The 19,996-nt window shown below is 37.1% G+C and overlaps 2 protein-coding genes across 2 annotated transcripts in view; one reads left to right on the top strand and one right to left on the bottom strand.

Moving 5' to 3' along the window:
- Positions 1–1,372: 1,372 nt before the first annotated feature.
- On the bottom strand, positions 1,373–13,410 carry LOC141519136 (RWD domain-containing protein 4-like; the record flags this gene model as incomplete). Its single annotated transcript, XM_074231558.1, has 5 exons — positions 1,373–2,282; positions 5,171–5,173; positions 5,318–5,367; positions 10,917–11,034; positions 13,318–13,410. Coding segments are annotated over 5 exons (297 nt in total), but the record flags the coding sequence as incomplete, so codon positions are not given.
- Positions 13,411–15,284: 1,874 nt separating this feature from the next.
- The window catches only part of LOC141519135 (RWD domain-containing protein 4-like), a 5,201-nt gene continuing 489 nt past the window's right edge, over positions 15,285–19,996 (top strand). The window contains exons 1-4 of the mRNA XM_074231557.1: positions 15,285–15,516; positions 16,619–16,699; positions 19,741–19,850; positions 19,943–19,994. Coding sequence (XP_074087658.1) covers positions 15,493–15,516; positions 16,619–16,699; positions 19,741–19,850; positions 19,943–19,994 — 267 coding nt within the window. The 5' untranslated portion in view covers positions 15,285–15,492. The remainder of the gene's footprint in view (positions 15,517–16,618; positions 16,700–19,740; positions 19,851–19,942; positions 19,995–19,996) is intronic.

Here is a 19,996-nt window from a genome sequence, read left to right as displayed (position 1 = left end):
TTTATCGCTGTTAGACCTACTAGGTCTTCATGAAAAACAGTTAATTCGCTTTCACAAAGACAGGGCTTCAAATATACTAGCATATGCGAGGCACTACTTGCTGTGGATACAAAGACAAAAATGGACTCATCCATGCTCTTCAGCAGCTTCCACTGTATTGGATGTCCTCCCAAAGATCAGGGCTCTTTAATGAAAAATTCACAATTCTGACCCAGGAGGTATGAAAATTTAAGACTTTAATTCACAGGATAGCAAAGTTGACAACAAACAGCTCACAGATTACTTCATCTGGACAGACAGTAAGTTACTTGAGGACAGACTGAATAATAAAGATCCAGACAACAATGACTGAGGTAAAGGGAGAAAGGAATGGATGGGCTTAGACCTGAGGGGAATGTGGGCCAAATTTTTATTGAATCATGCCTAGAGGGAGGAGTCAGGGGAAAAGGGTGTCAAAGAGTGACACCTCCCCCCATGTGACTAGGGTCAAATACTCACTTTGGAAAACTGAGCAGCAGGAAGCTGGAGGATAGGCTAAAGAAATGGGCTGAGGTTGCTCTTTTCTTGGCAATTTTACACTGAGAGGGATTTATGCTGCACAATCTGGGTCAGAGGAAACCTCAGAAAATATCAGACATAAATAATATTTAAAAAAAGCTAGACAAATATTCTATTCCCAGCCTTTGCCCCATCTTTTCATCTTCCTTTTAGTTTTTCCATTTCAATGTAAGCTCCTTGAAAGCAGGAATCGTCTTTGCTTATATTTGTATGCTGGGGTGTATAAGGTGTTCAAGGAGGACTAACACCTCTGGTGGAGGGATTGCTGACCCCTTCTCAGGGCCGTTCATCCACTTCTACCTAGATCTCAAGTCAGCTTAAGAAGCTATAGCATTTATAGCAGCCACACCCAGTGAATTGCCTTTGCAGATAGGCTAGGTCGAGGGTAACCAACAGGTCTCAAACTAAGTGAAGTGAGGGAGATGGAGTGTCTACCCCAAGCATGTGAAGACTTACCCTAACAGAATGGGTGGATGAGAACAATTCATTCCAATGACCATGAAGGTGGCTGAAGCAGGTTGAGTAGTTAGAGCCTGGTCAGTCTTGCCACTGGATTTCAAAGATTGGAACAGGGAATGAGGTAGACATCTTTGTGCAATTCTACCTCATTTAAATTCAAATCATGCAAGGGTTAAGGATCACCTGTGATGTCAGTGGTCCTCTGAAGAAGAAGAACAAACATTTATTTGCCCAAAGCTTAGCAGAGTTCAGGAATACAGTCAAGTGTTTAATAAATGCTTATTGTCTACCTGGAGGGGCCAGAAACTAACCTGGAGGAAGCAAAACAAACAAAAAAACAAAAAACACAACAATGGCAGATAAATAGGAATTTATTAGAATCAATGTCTCCAACAATAAAAAATTAAAACACATTAAGGCATCTTTTACTCCATTACTGTATATTCAGTATGGACTTTTTTTTTTAAATACAAGAGAGTACATCTGTACAAAATTCTTTCCAATGCATTGGCAGAATGGTTTTATTTTTTCATTAACTTATATATTATGAAACTTTTCATGTTAAAGTCTCAACACATCAATATTGAAAAAAATATAATTTAGCTTTATCTGTGAGAAGTTCTGCAAAAAACAAAACATGGAAAGTAACTACATACAGATGTGAACTACACAAAAAGATCACAGTGGTATTCAACCACTAGCTTTCTTTGAAGCAATTTAAACATCAGTAATTCAAGGGAGTGAACAGATGAAGACATAAAATGACAAACCTATTATCACAGACCATGTTGCCAAATAACTTCACTCTTCCACCACTGAGATGAGGACTTAAAAAGGGTATGCTTGTTAAGCAGCTTTATTCTAATTGGCTTTTACATTCCCTTAAAAAAAGTCACATCCTAGAATAAAACAGTATAAATTAACACTGCATATATATATATATCTATATCATTATTTACTCTTCTTGATATTTGATCATTTATAAAGCTTAACAGGCTCCTGAAAGAATACTGAACATTCTTGGTGGCATGTTTTACCTTCTTCCTTTAAGGCAAATTTGTGAGAATAATGAAATACCAATAAAATCTCTGCATGAACTTGTGACCTAATTACTTAGGAAACATACAAAAACTTATGTTATAAAATGCCAACTTCAATAGAAGGGTACTGAAAAAAATGATTTCAATTTACTGCATTAAAAGATGGTCTTTTCTTGTATCAAGTTTCTTTCATTATTCATCATCTTTAGAACCAGTTTTGCTTAACTACAAAAAGAAAAGAGAAATAATTAAGTTTAAACTGTTACACTATTTCCACTTCATATCAAATTAAAAACATTTCTAGTTAATAAAACTGGTTGCAAATTTAATGTTTTGAAGGCTCTAACTTTTATTTCATATAACTGTACTTCAAACTTTAGATCCTTCTTAAAACATTTAAAACTATAGGTTTCACTAAATGTTAAAATAAAACAATCAACAGAAGTAACAAAAATTACACCTGAAAATCACTAAGAAAAATTCTAAGTGTGTAATTACAAGATAAAAAATGAAGTATTCATAAGTTATCTTGGATTTTTAATGGCAAATATATATACATATATATGTATATATATATACACGTATGTATGTATGTACGCATATATGTATGTATTTCCAGACTTAAAACTGTTTCTATTATATTGCCAGAACAGTGAAAAATTGGGGAAATGGGGAAAATTTATACATTCAGAAATGTGAGGAAAAGCTTTGAAAAACACAAACATTTAAGGGAATTAGATCCTGGAAGTAAACTTCTAGGCAGTTTCACTGGTTATTCCTTCTTGCCCCAACACCTTCACTGATATATTTTCATTTGTCAATTCTACCTGAAATTCTCCCAGGGTCTTTTGGGTTAATAAGCATTTTCCCTTTAAAGTTGCAAATACCTTTGGGAGACCTGAGAACCTTTCAGACTATTTTCCTTGTAACATTTAACCTAAGATACTGTGAATTCTGATTAGGGAAAAGGAAAAGACTTAATTTGGGTTAGAAGAGGCATTCTAATTGGGGGGATATCAACAACATAAAAGCAATAGGAAGAAGGGCACTAGGAAATGAATGGTACTGAAAGAAAGATACGAGGATGCTAAAGATATTTATTGTCTAAGATCCTCATTTCTTTTTCAAATCCCATAGATCACTAAATCTAGGACTCCAGGCAAGTACAGTTCTACTTTGTTATTTTGAAATTCAGTCTATTCATAAGTTGAGGCCTGCCTGCACTTCTCTTTGTGAATCCTACCACAAAATTTCAAATATTAAGCTAGCTTAACAGTTGAAAGTCAATACTGCAAAACAGTTTTTGCAACACCTGGCATAAACAGCTCTTTTAGGAGAACTATAAGAATATCATCCTAGCATCTTTCAGGCGTAATGAATCTGGGAAAAATATATATATATATATATATATAACTTAAAATATGTAAAAAACTAAAGAGTCCAAAAGAACAAATCAAAGACAACCTTTTTTTTTTTTAAAGAGTATGTAATCAATGTGAAATTTTTAATGTAATTGTCAGGACAGGTACTTTGCTGGAAAATACTTTGGTTTAAGAAACCAGTCCATAAAATGTTAAACATGATAGAACCTATATTAGATTACTTTCATCGTGGGGAGTTGGGAGGGAAGGGAGAGAGACAGAAAAATGCGGAACTCAAAAGTTTACAAAAAGATGAATGTTGAAAACTATCTTTGCATGTAATTAAAAAATAAAATAATATTCAAATAAATAATTCCAATAAAATTTCCATGGATCAATCTAAATTTCAACTGTAATTTATAGACAAACTTAATTGTATAATTAAAGATGCCTTGATTTATCATCATAGAAATTTTGAGCCTGAATGGACTTTGAGATCATCTAGTCAAAACCCATCAATTTAATTTCTCCAATTGGTTCAAGATTATAGTTTAGTAAAAGAGGCAGGATCAGGATCAGGACCCTGGTTTAAATAATGTTCAATATGCCCAGCTCTGTATAAAGGGTCAAAGCTTCAAGCTGAGCATATGTACAGTTAAATTGTATACAAAGTACTCTAACCTAGATCTAAGAATGAGCCTGTACTATGAACCTGTCTTCAGGTTTTTGTAAGCACAATAAAAGTCAGGGATGGGAGGAGGAAGTGTTTTCAAATGAGATTCACCAGCAGATCCAGAGTAGGAGGGATAGAAGTATTCATATCTCCAGATTCTGGAGGGCATGGAGCTGTGGCAATTTGTATGCCTGTATGCAAAGTAGATTTCCCCCCATTTATTTAAAGGGAAATAGGAAGGGGAAGTTATGTGGAACAGTTGATGGACTTGGAAGTAGGAAGACTCATCCTCATGAATTCAATTCCAGCTTCTGACACTTATTGATTCTGTGCAAGTCTTTTTAACCCCATTTGCCTCAGTTCCTCCTCTGAAAAATAAGCTGAATAAGGAAATGGCAAACCACTCCAGTATTTTTGCCAAGAAAACCCCAAATGGGATCATAAAGAATTGGGTATGACTAAATTGACTCAACAAGAACAAAAGGTAACAGGGAAAGTTTGCTTTTCCCCTAAAAGCAAACTTTCCATTCTATAATTTTCCTCAACAGGGTTTTGTGTTCTCTTTATTCAAAGCCTTGACTTCAGAAACCTGATCATCTCTGTCCTCATACTACAAAAATGCACTACTTCCCCTCCAAAATTCTAATTCTTTTTATCTCTAATTGGTTTATCTTTCAAGGGGTTTGAGAGACATTCCTGGGTAATTTCCCTTTAAATAGCATTAATATTGGCTACAGGTAACTGGTGTGGATAGGAAGACTGGAGTTAAAATCAAGCCTCAGACACCCTTACTAGCTGGGTGATCCTGTGGCAAAGTCATTTAACCTCAATCAGTCCCAATTTCATGGACTGTAAAATGAGGATAAAACGAACATCTAGCTCCCAGGAATGTTGTTAGGATCAAGTAAAATAATCTCTGTAAGTGCTTATTGCAGTACCTGCATAAATTCTTATTCCTTACTCTTCCCTACCCTTCCTGCTTTCCTTAAATGTTACATAAAGGGTAAGTCTGTTCTATAGACTTGTCATTGCTACAAAGTGACTGTGAATTAGGGAAAAAAACACTAAAAGATACTTACATGCTGAAAATATTCCAACATCAGACACCAGTCAAATCCAAAGGTTGTCAGGAGAGAAAATAAAAAAGAGGTTACGTATAAGTTTCATTATTTTGCCAAAATTATTGACATTAGGGTAATAAAATACTTCACATTTAAGGAACATACCTTAACTACATCAACCCAGTTCCAGCCTCGTGGAAGTTCACCTTTATGATCTACAGAATTTTTAAAAAAATGATAATTTTCAAGATTTAAAAAAAAGCAAAATTATGTAGATTATTTTCTAATATATCAATGCTAAGAAGAAAAACTGTTTAGCTATGTAACCAATCTAAAGTAAAGTACAGGCTATGGCATTTTTTTTAGTTCATTAGTAACTGAATATACAATTCTTGATGAAATTGATTATAAAATTAAGTTTGTAAAAAAAAATGATCAAATATCTCTTTTTACAAGTTTGTTCTTCTTATTTTCTCTATGTGAAACATAATGGCAAAATGACCAGCGTGAAGAAGAAAAAAAGTAATTTTGTTACTTATATTTATGAATAAAGCTGATGTTGGGAATACTGTGAATAGAATTCTTTACTAGTGACCAATTCATGAGGAAGATAGGTCTATTAATGACAACTCCAAGCAAAAGAGTAGGATCTTATGGAAAAAAAGTAATTAACTTTAAAAAAATCCTCTTATTTAACTTTTCTGTTGCATAATAGATATTATATATGTTAATGTAAGAAAATGAATTTTACTTTTAAAAAGCACTGTTCATTTTTTGGGAGACTTACATAAATGTGAATAAACATGCCTGAATAATAAAATAATTCTATAACATTTCTTCATTAAACTCTGGGCATACTTTACTTTTCATTTAACCTTCAAATTTCACATTATGTCAATTTTACAGTTAGAAAAATTGAGAAAAAGACGCATTCATAAAAAATAACAAAGATGCTACTAGGGTTTCAGCTCTACATAGATGTTCATATCTTTCCATATCCCTCAAATCTAATACTCCATTTGGTCCAATAAAAGAATTCTATGAGCATTATTTCCAATTGTGGCTAGTAACTTTTTTTATTTTTTTATTATTATTATTCAGTTTTTAAATTTAAGGTAATGGGGTTAAGTGACCTGCCAAGGTCACACAGCTAGGCAATTACTAAAGTGTCTGAAGTCACACTTGAACCCAGGTGCTCCTGACTCAAGGGCCAGCACTCCATCCACTGTGCCACTCAGCTGCCCCACAACTTATTATTATTATTTGTATTTTTGGTAAGGCAAACGGGGTTAAGTGGCTTGCCGAAGGCCACACAGCTAGGTAATTATTAAGTGTCTGAGACCAGATTTGAACCCAGGTACTCCTGACTCCAAGGCCGTTGCTTTATCCACTACGTCACCTAGCTGCCCCCAACTTGTTTTTTAAGAAAGATTTTATTAGAATTGGGAAGGAAGAGACAAAACTCTAACTCCTTGCAGATGACATGATAGTATAGCTAGAGAATTCCAAGAAATCATCCAAAAAACTACTGGAAACAATTAGCAACTTTAGCAAAGTTGCAGGATATAAAATAAACCCTCATAAATCCTCAACTTTTCTTTATATGACTAGCAAGATACAGCAGGAAGAGCTAGAAAGAGAAATCCCATTCAAAGTAACCTTAGACAATATAAAATACCTGTGAGTCTATCTGCTAAGGCAGTCTTAGAAACTTTGAAAACAATTACAAAACACCTCTCACATAAATAAAATCAGATTTAAATAACTGGGCAAACATTAACTGTTCATGGATAGGTCAAACTAATATAATAAAAATGACAATTCTACCAAAATTAAACTACCTGTTTAGTGCCCTACCAATCAAAATTCCAAAAAATTACTTTAATGAGTTAGAAAAAATAGTAAGTAAATTCAAATGGAGAAATAAAAAGTCAAGAATTTCCAGGGATTCAATGAAAAAAGTGCAAAAGAAGGTGGCTTAACCCTACCAGATCTAAAATTATATTATAACACTAGGTATAATAGCAGGAAATGATTATAGTAATCTGCTGTCTGATAAACCCAAAGAGTCAAGCTATTGGGATAAAAACTCTCTCTCTCTCTCTCTCTGATAAAAACTGCTGGGAAAATTAGAAATTAGTATGGAAGAAACTTAGATTAGACCAACACCTTACACCCTATACCAAGATAAGATCAAAATGGATACAGGATTTAGATATATTACAAGCAAACTAGAAGATCAAGGTGTAGTTTATCTGTGAGATCTATGGAAAGGGAAGCAGTTTATGACTAAAGAAGAGATGGAGAACATCACTAAAAGCAAACTAGATGATTTTGAGTACATTAAATTGAAAAGCTTTTGCACAGACAAAACCACTGTAACCAAGATCAAAAGAAATGTAAACTCAGAAACAACTAGTTATTATATAGTAAACTCAGTTACAACTAGTATTTCTGACAAAGGACTCATTTCTAATATACAGAGAATTAAGTCAAATTTTTTTTTTTTTTAAAAAAGAAAGCCATTCCCCAATTGACAAATAGTCAAAGGATATGTAAAGGCAATTTACAGATGAGGAGATCAAAGCAATCCATAGTCACATGAAAAATTGCTCTAAATCATTACCTATGGGGTGGCTACGTGGCGCGGTGGATAAAGCAACAGCCCTGGAGTCAGGAGTACCTGGGTTCAAAAAAGGTTTCAAACACTTATTACCTAGCTGTGGGGCCTTGGGCAAGCCACTTAACCCCATCTGCCTTGCAAAAACCTAAAAAAAAAACAAAAAAAAACAAAAAAACTAGAACTAAAAAAAATTAAATCATTACTTATTAGAGAAATGCAAATTAAAGCATCTCTGAGGTACTACCTTACACCTCTCAGACTGGCCAATATGACCAGAAAGGATAATGATCATTGTTGGAAGGGTTGTAGGAAATCTAGGATACTAATACATTGTTGGTGGAGCTGTGAATTCATCCAACCTTTCTGGAGAGCAGTGTGGAACTATGCCCAAAGTGTAACAAAAATGTGCATACCTTTTGATCCAGCAATACCACTACTGGGTCTATACTTCGAAGAGATGATGAAAATGGACAAAGATCAAGGATTATTACCTTTAATTTAGGGAAAAATCCCCGATAGCTTATTGTCTGATCTTGCTATCTTTTACTTTGTTTCTTCCTTAAGGATATGATTTCTCTCTCATCACATTCAATTTGGATCAATGTATACCATCGAAACAATATAAAGCCTGGCAAATTGCCTTCTGTGGGGGGGTGAGGGGAGGGTAGTAAGATTAGGGGAAAAATTGTAAAACTCAAAGAATATAAAATCTTTAAAAAGAAAAAAAGAGAAAGATTTTATTTATTTTGAGTTTTATAATTTTTCCCCTAATCTTGCTTCCCTCCCACCCCCCCCAACAGAAGGCAGGCAGTCTGTTAGTCCTTACATTGTTTTCATGGTATATAATGATCTAAGTTGAATGTGATGAGAAAGAAATCATATCCTTAAGAAAAAAAAATGTATAAGAGATAGCAAAATTACATGATAAGATAATGGGTTTTTTTTTTAAAATTAAAGGTAATAGTCTTTGGTCTTTGTTCAAACTCCACAGTCCTTTCTCTGGATGCAGATGGTATTCTCCATTGCAGACAGCCTAAAATTGTCCCTGATTGTCGCACTGATGGAATGAGCAAGTCCATCAAGGTTGATCATCACCCCCATGTTGCTGTTAAGGTATACAGTGTTTTTCTGGTTCTACTCATCTCACTCAGCATCAGTTCATGCAAATCCCTCCAGGCTTCCCTGAATTCCCATCCCTCCTGGTTTCTAATAGAACAATAGTGTTCCATCACATACATATACCACAGTTTGTTAAGCCATTCCCCAATTGAAGGACATTCACTTAATTTCCAATTCTTTGCCACCACAAACAGCTGCTATGAATATTTTTGTACAAGTGATATTTTTACCCTTTTTCATAATCTCTTCAGGGTATAGACCCAGTAATGGTATTGCTGGATCAAAGGGTATGCCCATTTTTGTTGCCCTTTGGGCTTAATTCCAAATTGCACTCCAGAAAGGCTGGATGAGTTCACAACTCAATCAATAATGTATTAGTGTCCCAGATTTCCCATATTGCTTCCAACATTGATCATTTTCTTTTTTGGTCATATTGTTGGCTTTTTTCACCAAGAATTCTGAGACTGTCTTTTTTAAGGTTGTTCCAAGTCAAGAACATTTAAGACACGCAGCAAAAGTTGTTTTGGCATCTGTCAGAAGATGGAACAACTGGAACTATGAAAATCAGGTTTATAGTTGTTCTGGAGAGCTTAACATGATTATAAAAGGCCTGGTTATTGAATATTCTGGCCTCTTCTTTCTTTAAAAGATATGAAACCTTGGCAACTTCTCAACCAATCAAAGCCTTTTGGGAATGTTCTGGGACATTCAAACAATGCTTATGGTTTTAGAAAAAAGTCTCTATATAGTACAAAATCAACCTTCTTAAGAACAAAAGGGTGTTCAATCATGAGGCTCATCAATAGATTTGCTAATGCATGGAAAGACTTTCAGGTGAACTCTCTATAGCTTGCTAACATTTCAGTCACTGTCTCAACAGCTGCCCAAGGTGAAATATACATGATAATTTTTACTAATAAGAGGATAATAGGAAAGGATTAAAGGAAAACTGCCAGAAATTAGAGATGTTACTCAAGTATAACCATTCATTTCCCAGATTGAAGTTTTCATATCACTGTTATACTTTTCAAAAGATTAGGTTTTTATATATAGTTTTGGAAAATAAAGAAAAGCACCTCAAGGATACTTGCTTTTTAAATTATTTACGTTGTTTCTTTTCACAGTACAGTTAATGACAAAATAATGGTTATGAGAGATGACATTTCTATAGCATTTTTTTTAGTTTCTTTTGCAAGACAAATGGGGTTAAGTGGCTTGCCCAAGGCCACACAGCTAGGTAATTATTAAGTGTCTGAGACCGGATTTGAACCCAGGTACTCCTGACTCCAAGGCCGGTGCTTTATCCACTACGCCACCTAGCCGCCCCCTCTACATCATTTCTAAGGTTTGCAAAATGCTTTACTTTTTCTCATTTGAGCTTACAACCAAGTGGAACAAGTATTATTACTCATTTTACAACTTGGAAAACTGAAGTTTAAAGAGGGTCATAGATATAACTAGTAAGAGAGAACACCAGTATTCACATTCTAGTTGTCTGACTCCAAGTCTAATATTCTGTCTACTTACATTGTTCTATATTAGAGCTGCCTCCCATTTTTTAGAATAACAATTTTTACACTGGAATACTAGTTACCTGAATTTAACAAATGAAAACAAAGGTTCTTAAAATAGAAGGCCTTTTCTAACTCTAAAAGAAATATATTACAAACATGAAGAAATAGAAGTTCCCAAAGGAAAGATTGAACAAGTAAAATATGGAAGGTGCTTTCACATCATTTTTCCAATGTACACCATGCTAAAATTATAACTATCCTGCCAACCTGACTTATGATTACTGTGACACTCACCTGTTTCTCAAATAGCAACATTTAATGATGAAATAATAGTAGTAATCACCAAATTCCTACTTGTGGCCTAAGGCAGAATCTGATCCTAAGGCTTCAAAAGTAATCTTTTGAAACAATATTATTAAGTACTCATGTAAATCATAGTGTGAGGTAGTCAAAAATTTATTTGTGAGATTAAAAAAAACTAGTGGATCTAATGCTTAGCAGTACCAACCTGTCTTATCTGCCAGCTTCCGTTTCTGGGATTTTGAAAGCTGTTCTTTTTTATCTTTCTTCTTACTTGACGGAGCAATGTTAGGAGTTTCAACTGAAATAATATTGCTTATTGAAGTCTGTAAAGAAACATTTCACAAACTCTTATGTTAAGTACAAATTAAGTAAGTCACATAGTCTAGTTCCTGAAATGTAACTGTCTTAATATTAAATTGATAAAATGAAAATATGCAGGAGAATATTTAACTCCTATTAATGTCAATGGTATACTGCTAGAACTTGATAGAACACTGTTCAGCAGGGTTTCAGATGAAGAAATTAAAGTTATCCACAGTCACATGAAAAAATGTTCTAAGTCACTATTAATTAGAGAAATGCAAATTAAAACAACTCTGAGGCACCACCTCACATCTATCAGATTTGCTGACAGAAGAAGGAAATGATAAATGTGGAGGGAGTGTGAGGAAAACCAAGACATTAATGCACTGGTGGATTTGTGAACTGATACAACTGGAGAGTAATTTGGAACTGTGCTCAAAGGGCTATAAAACCATGTATACCCTGTGATTCAGCAATATCACCACTGGGTCTGTATTCCAAAAAAGACCCATATGCACAAGAATATTCATAGTTGCTCTTTTTGTGGTGGCAAAGAACTGGAAATAAAGGAGATCTCCATCAACTGGGCTTTAGCTGAACAAACTATGGTATATGAATGCAGTGGGATACTATTGTTCTATAAGAAATGATGAGCAGGCAAATTTTAGAAAAATCTGGTGCATGAACATTAACTATGACAGACTTAGCTTTTCTTTTTTTCTTTTTGTGCAAGGCAAACGGGGTTAAGTGGCTTGCCCAAGGCCACACAGCTAGGTAATTATTATTAAGTGTGTCTGAGACCGGATTTGAACCGAGGTACTCCTGACTCCAGGGCCGGCGCTTTATCCACTGCGCCACCTAGCCGCCCCTTAGACTTAGCTTTTCTTAGCAATATAGTGCTCAGAGACAATTCTAAAAGATTTGTGACAATAAATGCCATCCACATCCAGAGAAAGAACAATAGGATCTGAATGCAGAACAAAGCACTGTATTTTCACTCTGTTAAAATTTTTTCCCCCTTTTGATTCTGATCTTCTTTCATAACATGACTGATGCGGAAATATGTGTAACATGATTGTACACGGACAACCTATATTAGATTACTTACTATCTTGGGGTCGGAGGGAGAAAAACTTTACAAAAATGAATGCTACACAAATGAATGCTGAAAATCATCTTTACACAAAAATGCAAAAAAAATTTAGAAAAATCCACACCATAGGGGCAGCTAAGATAGCTGGATAGAGCACCGTCCCTGAAGTCAGGAAGACCTGAGTTCAAATCCGACCTCAGACACTTAATAATTACTTAGCTATGTGACCTTGGGCAAGTCACTTAATCCCATTGCCTTGCAAAAAAAAAAGCCACACCATGTTCAAAGGGCTATCATGGAGCAATTAAATTGTTTAAAAAAGTACCAAGGACAGCAAGATTTAAAGTACACTGAAAATAGAGGGTGGTATTAGGGTATATATTAATAGCAGTTAATTTACTATAACATGGAATGCTTAAGATGGACTTTAAATGCACATAATTCCATCAAGCATCTATGATTATGTTTGATTCCAGTTCTCCCTCTATCCAATGAAGAGATTTTTTTCCAACCATAAGGTCAATATGTCAATAAGAACATTTTGAAATCCAGAATTGTAATACATCATACACTAAGAGGGTACAGAAAACAGAAGGAACAGTCCCTGTCCTTACAGTCTCATTCAGAAAACAATATAATCAAGTGTTAGATGGATGTAGTATAAACATTATAGTGGTACCAAAAGAATCATGTTTTACATTCTGACAGAAGTCTATTTTCTAGGTCTCTACTGAATGATACTTTTGTGATAGTCAAAACCACTTTTCTGTTAGAAGAAATCGAAAACTAACTTTAGGATGACTAAGAGTAAGGCTATTTGTAACAAGTACTATGACAAAAATAGTAAAAAATTAATACTACCAATAGGACAGTTCCTTAATTCAAAAGTGTACCAACACACTTCAATGTCCGAATAATATGTTCTATTTCTTCAAGAAAATTTAAATAAGGGTTTTAAAAGATATATGGAAACTTTTCCATGCAGCAATGAAGCCAAATGAACACAGAGTATCAAATAATTCTGGGAACTGATAGAAATCTTGGTTTTTTGTGAGAAACTGAACCTTTTAAAATATAATTTCCTAAATAAATTTTAAAATTTATTTGCATCTTAAATTTGAAACCTTTTACAAATTAAAATCCTGGGGCATTTAAATAAAAGAAGAATTCAGAAAAGTTAATTATATAAGGGTCCAATTTACATGCTCACCACAGAACTAACAGGATGATGATTCTCCATGAACTGTTCCTTATTGTCCTTGGCATATTCAAACAATGTATATGTCATTGCAGTTCCAAGATTAAATTAACTTTTCTGCTTCTCAATCTCCCAACCTATAAAGTAAGGAGGAACATAGAAAAGAGGGGAACCAGAAGATTTCTGAGGTCCTTCCAACAATAAATCTATAATCTTATGATCCTACAATTCATGTCCTTAGAGTCCAAAAGGCAGAATATCTTTCAGATGTTCCTATTTGGGGCTGACATTGCATTAGCTGAATCATACCTAAGAATAATGCAAACAAACCTAGCAATACATACTGGAAAGACTAAATGAAAAAACACTTATTGTGAAAAAATGTGTGGTTAGATATCCAATGGTACGGAAATCATGACTGTATAGCAGATGTAGCTGAGGTCCTTTGCAGCAGTCAGAATAGCTCTGTGACACCAGGCAAATCACGAATCTCAGTCTAAGTTTATTCATCTGTAAAATGGGGCTAATAATAGTACCTACTTACAGAGTAGTTGTGAAGAACAAGATATAATTATTTAATATAGCACTTTGCAAAACAGAGTTCTTTATAAATATTAGGCATTGATGATTATGATGTACAATTACCTAAATGGCTAAAAATTTAAGAGCTTGCTGGATTGCATTTGGCTAACTTCATGTTGCTATCAAGAAATTCTGAGCTGCCCTCAGAAAAAATGCACTTTTAGTACCAATTTTTACTTGTTAATGATATTTGGCAGGCAAGTCACAGAACACCATAACCTCCAAAGAATCAAAAATTATGGGTGACCTAAAGGGCAACAAGGAAGGAAGTAAGCTAGTCATTTAGTTAGAATAAGAAGTCCACCGGTACAAAAAAGAATTTGGGGGTGGCTAGGTGGTGCTGGCCCTGGCGTCAAGAGTGCCTGAGTTCAAATCCCGCCTCAGACACTTAATAACTGCTTAGTTGGGTGGCCTTGGGCAAGTCACTTAACCCTTGCAAAAAAAAATACAACTAAAAGAAAAAGGACTTGGAAGACCTAACATAAAAGCCCTGGAACTATAAAGAAGTTTTATGTAAGAATGTCAGTCAATTTATTAAGCAATAGGGTTACAAAATAAAAATAAAAACCCAGACAGTGCCTGCCCTCAAGAAGATCGACAATCTTAATAAAGGACAGGTACGAGAATCTGTAGGATAAAAATGAGCAGATTTCGCGATTTATTGGCGATGGTACTCGTATTGCTGCGAGGAAGGAGGAAGTTAAGAATTCACATCCCTTCCTTGGCCGGTAAACTTCACGGAGGTGGAGGGGCCACGTCCCGGTTAGGTGTTCCATCACTTCCAGTCACTTTATTCCCCTAACTAGAACCCGAGGCCCCTTCAGAAGAGGGGTTCCCGGCACAAGCCCCCCGGTATTGTCCATCCCAGCGTGCAGAGGTGACTTGGCAGAAAGGGCCCGGGAGGGGCACGGAGAGGCCCGGGCCTGCCAGGAGGAGACGGCCGGCAGGCCCAGCGTGCGGGGCGGGCCGCGGCAGAGGGGGCACCCCGGTCTAGCCCGCCCCCTCCCTAGAAGCGGCGGGGCCCTCCGACGCCGTCCCCCCGCCCCGTACCTCAACGCCCCGGGGGGGCTCCCGCTGCCGCCGGCCGCACCGCGGAGAAGGAGGAGGAGGGTCACCGGGCGCCGATCCACCACCGGGGCCGGCCCTGCCAGCCGCGGCCCCGCCCCTTGTCGCCCCGGAAGCGAACGTGGGGAGGGGCGGGGCCGGGGCCTCCGCGGAGCCCCGCGTCCCCACCCTTTCCGGTTGCTCTGGAGGAGGAGGAGTTTCGGCTTCTAGGAGCGGGCCTATGAGAGGGGCGGGATGCGACGCGGGAGCTCCCCCCCACCTCGTCACTGGTTCCCTCGCCTCTAGTCCCGGGGGAGGGGGCGGGGCGAGCGGAGCGGAGTGCGTCACGCACGCAGGCGCGCTGGGGCCTCGGCGCGAGGGGCTCGCGGCGCGCGCGTGCGTGCTGGTGTGCCGGGGCCAGCCTGGGCCGGGAGGGGACGAGCCCGAGGGGCGGCGAGGTGGCGGCGGGGGCTCCGGCCTCTGGGTGCTGACCCCCGCCTTGGCCGCCTCCTCCTCCCTCCCGTAGCTCCCGTAGCGGGAGGAGGGCCCTCTGCCGGAGCCATGAGCGCCAACGAGGACCAGGAGGTAGGACCCTCCCGGCCGGGAGCCGAAGGGGGCGGGAGGGGCTCCTCGTCGTCCGGCGGCGTTTGGGAAACGCTCCCCTCCCCCGGCCCGGCCTCTGGGGCTGTCGGGCCGCGCTCCTTGAACAAGGCCCCCAAGGACTCCCCGGGGCCTGTGAAATGGGGGGCGGGACCCGGAGAGGGCGCTGCCCCCCTCCCCCCAGGGGAGACCCCCCCGGCCGCGCCCGAGGACGGAGCCCAGGCCGGGGTGGCCGACCTTGGCCTTGCATCTGCTTTGCTCTCGTGGCTAGAACTTGGTAGGACGTTGAGATGAGCCTGGCAGAAAGAGGGCAGGGGAGGGGGCAGTGGCCGAGCAAGGATTAAGGGTTGGTGATTGAGTAGCCTCCGACCCCCGAAACACACACACACACACACACACACACATCACACAATGTCACACACAATATCACACAGATACACTTTATCACATATCACACACATACTACATCACACAATATCACACATACAACACTATGTAACACACACACACTATCCCTAACTCTACCAACCCCTCTTCTCCCATCCCCGATGCCTTTCTCCGTGCTTAGCCTTCTTGAGCACTTCTGTAGTATACTTTGAGATCCCCCTGGAAAGGCACCAGTCTTAATGTCACATTTACTTGTCACGTTTCCTTCTATACTTTAAGGCTCTTTCTCCTCCCTCACTGATTTAATGCCTTAAAAGATTCGAGAGGAAGTGTTGTGTGTATATGTAAATTATTATACCTATTACAGATTTGGTGTTTGGGAAATATCTTGTTAGAAGTTTTAGTGTGGGTTGAGGAAGACGTGGGATAAATTGCTTTTTTATGACTAAGTTGAACTGTATTGAGCAATCCTGAGTATTGCCGTAAGTACCTACTCTGTTTTCTATGCTTGCCATAAATTATCAGCTTCAGATTTGTTAAACTTTAAAAAGAAAGTTGTTTTCAAGTAAGTAGCGCTTTGTAGTGAGTTTATAATGTTTGAGTATGTTAACAGACTTAACTTTTACATAGAAAATTTACATCAAGTCCCAGTGTTTCCACATAACTGCGAAGATAGACTCATTTGATTCATTCCTTTTAGATGGAGCTGGAAGCACTGCGTTCTATTTATGAAGGCGATGAAAGTTTCCGAGAACTAAGTCCAGTTTCATTTCAATACAGGGTAAGACAGAGCATGACTGAGTTTATTGCCTTCTTGCTTACTTATTTCTACATTACCTCTCCTGTTATAGTGTAAGCTCCTTGAAGGAAGAGACTTTTTTTCCTTTTTCTAAATATTCATTGACTTTTGCAGAAAGAGATGAGTCATTGCTGAAATACTGGTTTTTGTTCTATAAATCTAGTCTTTTGTTTGTTATTTGTAGCACATATTTTTAGAGAACTTAATTCAAGAATTCTTCATCTGTATGACATGAATTATTTTTTATTTTATTTATTTATTTCTAAGCTATCAAAATTTGATAGAATTTTTTGGTCAAAAAATTTACAAACAATTTATTGTAATAGATTCTTAGAATTTGGCGATTGAAAAGTGGACTCAAATATTTTAGCCTAATACCTTCATTTTTAAGATTGTACCAGGGGGCAGCTAGGTGGCGCAGTGGATAGAGCACTGGGCCTGGAGTCAGGAGGACTCGAGTTCAAATTCAGCTTCAGACATGTAATAATTACCTAGCTGTATGATCTTGGGCAAATCACTTAACCCCATTTGCCTTGCAAAAACGAAAACAAAATCCTAGTGTTGCTTTTCTTATACTTTTATTTACGATGAAGGCTTCTCCATTTCTTCTAAGAAAGTTGTATATGTAGTGATCAACTTAATTAAATCTACCTATTACCCTCCATTTAGATTCCTGGCATTCAAGATGCCAATGTTTAATTTTTCTCTCTCCTGTTTAACATCATCTAAATTACCTTGGAGCATAGATCTTATGTTCTAGATTCCTATGCAATATTGATCTTTATATTATTAGGCTTAACTTTTGTCACCAGATGGCATCCACAGCTGAATCTTCCTCTTGGTTTTGACCCAACCACTTCATTAATGCTGGAGTTTTGGAGTTATTCTCCTCTCTTCTCCAGTAATATTTTGTATACTTTCCAATCTGAGGGGCTCGGCTTCCGGTGTCTTCTCTTTTATCATTTCACTACTATCCATGGGGTTTTCTTGGCCATTTCCCTCTCCCTGTGCATTACCTTTTGTCTCCTGAGAAACATGTATGAAGGCCAATAAGCAGCAGTTAGAATAGGAATGAAGAAACTTTTCTCTGCTAAAGGGCATTTGGATATTTATAATATCATTTGTGGGCATACAAAATTATCAAGTTAAAAATTCTAATCCTTAAAAGCTCCTAGATTTATTGAATTTCTAGGCCTTCCTCTGTTTGCCTTGGGAGCACCAGACCAAAGGATTTTGTGGGCCTTGTATGGTCTATGGACTAGAGCTTCCCTGCCCCTGAGTTAGAAACAAACAAACAGACAAACACAGAACAACTGATTAATTTAAAATTGGAAATGTGTCTGACTCTATGTGACAAGGCTCTATAGTGTCACCTTATCTATTTAACTTATGCCTAAAATAGAATTGGTACTAAAAATATCTTTAACATAAGAACAGTATTATTTTCCGTTATACACTTCATTTATCTAGTCTCTTAGAAATAGTAAGATAGAATTGAATTTTTTCTTAGAATATACCACATTTTTGAAAACTATGGGGAAATAATACTGTGGCCAGTACTCAGAAGGTGAGCAGCATTTGTTTGCTTTAGAGTTTACCTTTTCCTCAAGTGATATTATATGCTTGACTCTTTGCCCTTCCACACTCTACAGCCATTATATCTTTGTGATACTTAAGCCCAACAACCCTCTGATTCTGCCTTTGCTGGAACATATCTGTTCTAAAACATGGTGGTCTTTATCTTTAGCAAATGGCATTGTGAGAATAAGCTTATTTTGAATGCCCTCTCATCTTGTACTTGGGGGAATGTTAGACTCAGGCAATAGACAGGTATAAAGCATACCTGTCCTTAAGGAGCTTACATTTTAGCTGAAGAGATTTGATTTAAATATACCTGGACCCTGGGTAGCAAGTGATAAGTGCAGAATGTATGGTACATACAGTTAAGTGCTATAGGGCATTACCAGAAAGAAGAAACTGTTATTTGTGAGTAAGGTCAGTCAGAGAAGGCTTCACAGAGGAGTTAAGAATGATGCCAAGGTGAGATTGGACAGAAATTGTGGCACACCCTTTAGTGTCAAGCTAAAAATAATGGAACTATATGTTATAATCACTAGTAATTAAAAAAAATAATGTTTTGAAATCCTCCCCCAATTTCTCATTCAGCAATAAAAATCTGAATCAAGTATGAGAAGCAAGAAGCAAGCATAAAAGTAATAGGAAAATAGAGGTATAACAAGAAAGTATTTGGGGAAAATTATTAAATTTTTATGTGCAATGAGTGAATTTTTATTTAGTGCTTCATTTCCTAACTTGTGGGTTTCCTGTTTTGTTTATTTGCCTTTTCCTTCTTGTATATTTAACTGCCCACATAGCATAATAGGCAGTTGAGTTTGATTCCTTCTTCAGACTACTTGTGTCACAGGTTTAACCTTTCAGAACCTCAATTTGCTCATCTTTATTTTTTTTTTGTACTTAAAGATTTTATTTGAGTTTTACAATTTTTTCACTAATCTTACTTCCCTCCCCCCATTCCCCACATTTTGCTCATTTTTAAAACAAGGGTAATATTTACACTATCTAATACATAAAGGTTTTTTGTTTTTGTTTTTACATTTTAGTCACTTTTTCGTTTTTTTGCAAGGCAGTGCAGTTAAGTGTATTGCCCAAGGTCACACATCTGAGGTCGAATTTGAACTCAGCTTTTTTTGTCATTACTGGATTTTTGATCCAAATTTTCCCCCTATGGCTGTAGAAATCAAGCATGAATACGAAGTCCTGCTTTCTGAGGCCAGAACAGAAAAGCTCTTTTAAGACTAAGAATGAATTGAAGTTTAGCCAGAGCTTCTGGGTTCACTTTGGTCTTAGCTGCTACTAAAAGACTTTTTTTTTTAAACTATATTAAATTAATGGTTTGTGTACTAGTATTGAAAATAATTTATCTTTTTTTTTTAATCTTTTATTGCCTCTGACTTTTGTAACACATGAGTAACTTTTCTATTTGAAATTTTCCTTTCCTTCAGATAGGTGAAAATGGTGATCCCAAAGCCTTCTTAATAGAAGTTTCTTGGACCGAAACATATCCACAAACAGCTCCAATCATATCTATGAATGCTTTTTTCAACAATACCATGTAAGTGTTTTCCATTTGCTATTTTCGTTTGTTTCCCCTTTCATTTTCCTACTCCCTTTTAATTTCTTTTAAATATATATTATATGTTCTAGATCATCAGCTGTAAAGCAAAGTATTCTGGCTAAATTACAGGAAGAAGTTGAAGT

This window comes from Macrotis lagotis, chromosome 3 (genome assembly GCF_037893015.1).
Source record: "Macrotis lagotis isolate mMagLag1 chromosome 3, bilby.v1.9.chrom.fasta, whole genome shotgun sequence".
Taxonomy (NCBI): Eukaryota; Metazoa; Chordata; class Mammalia; order Peramelemorphia; family Peramelidae; genus Macrotis; species Macrotis lagotis.
The sequence above is the reverse complement of the archived record's forward strand: the minus strand, read 5'-3'. Positions and strand labels throughout refer to the sequence as shown.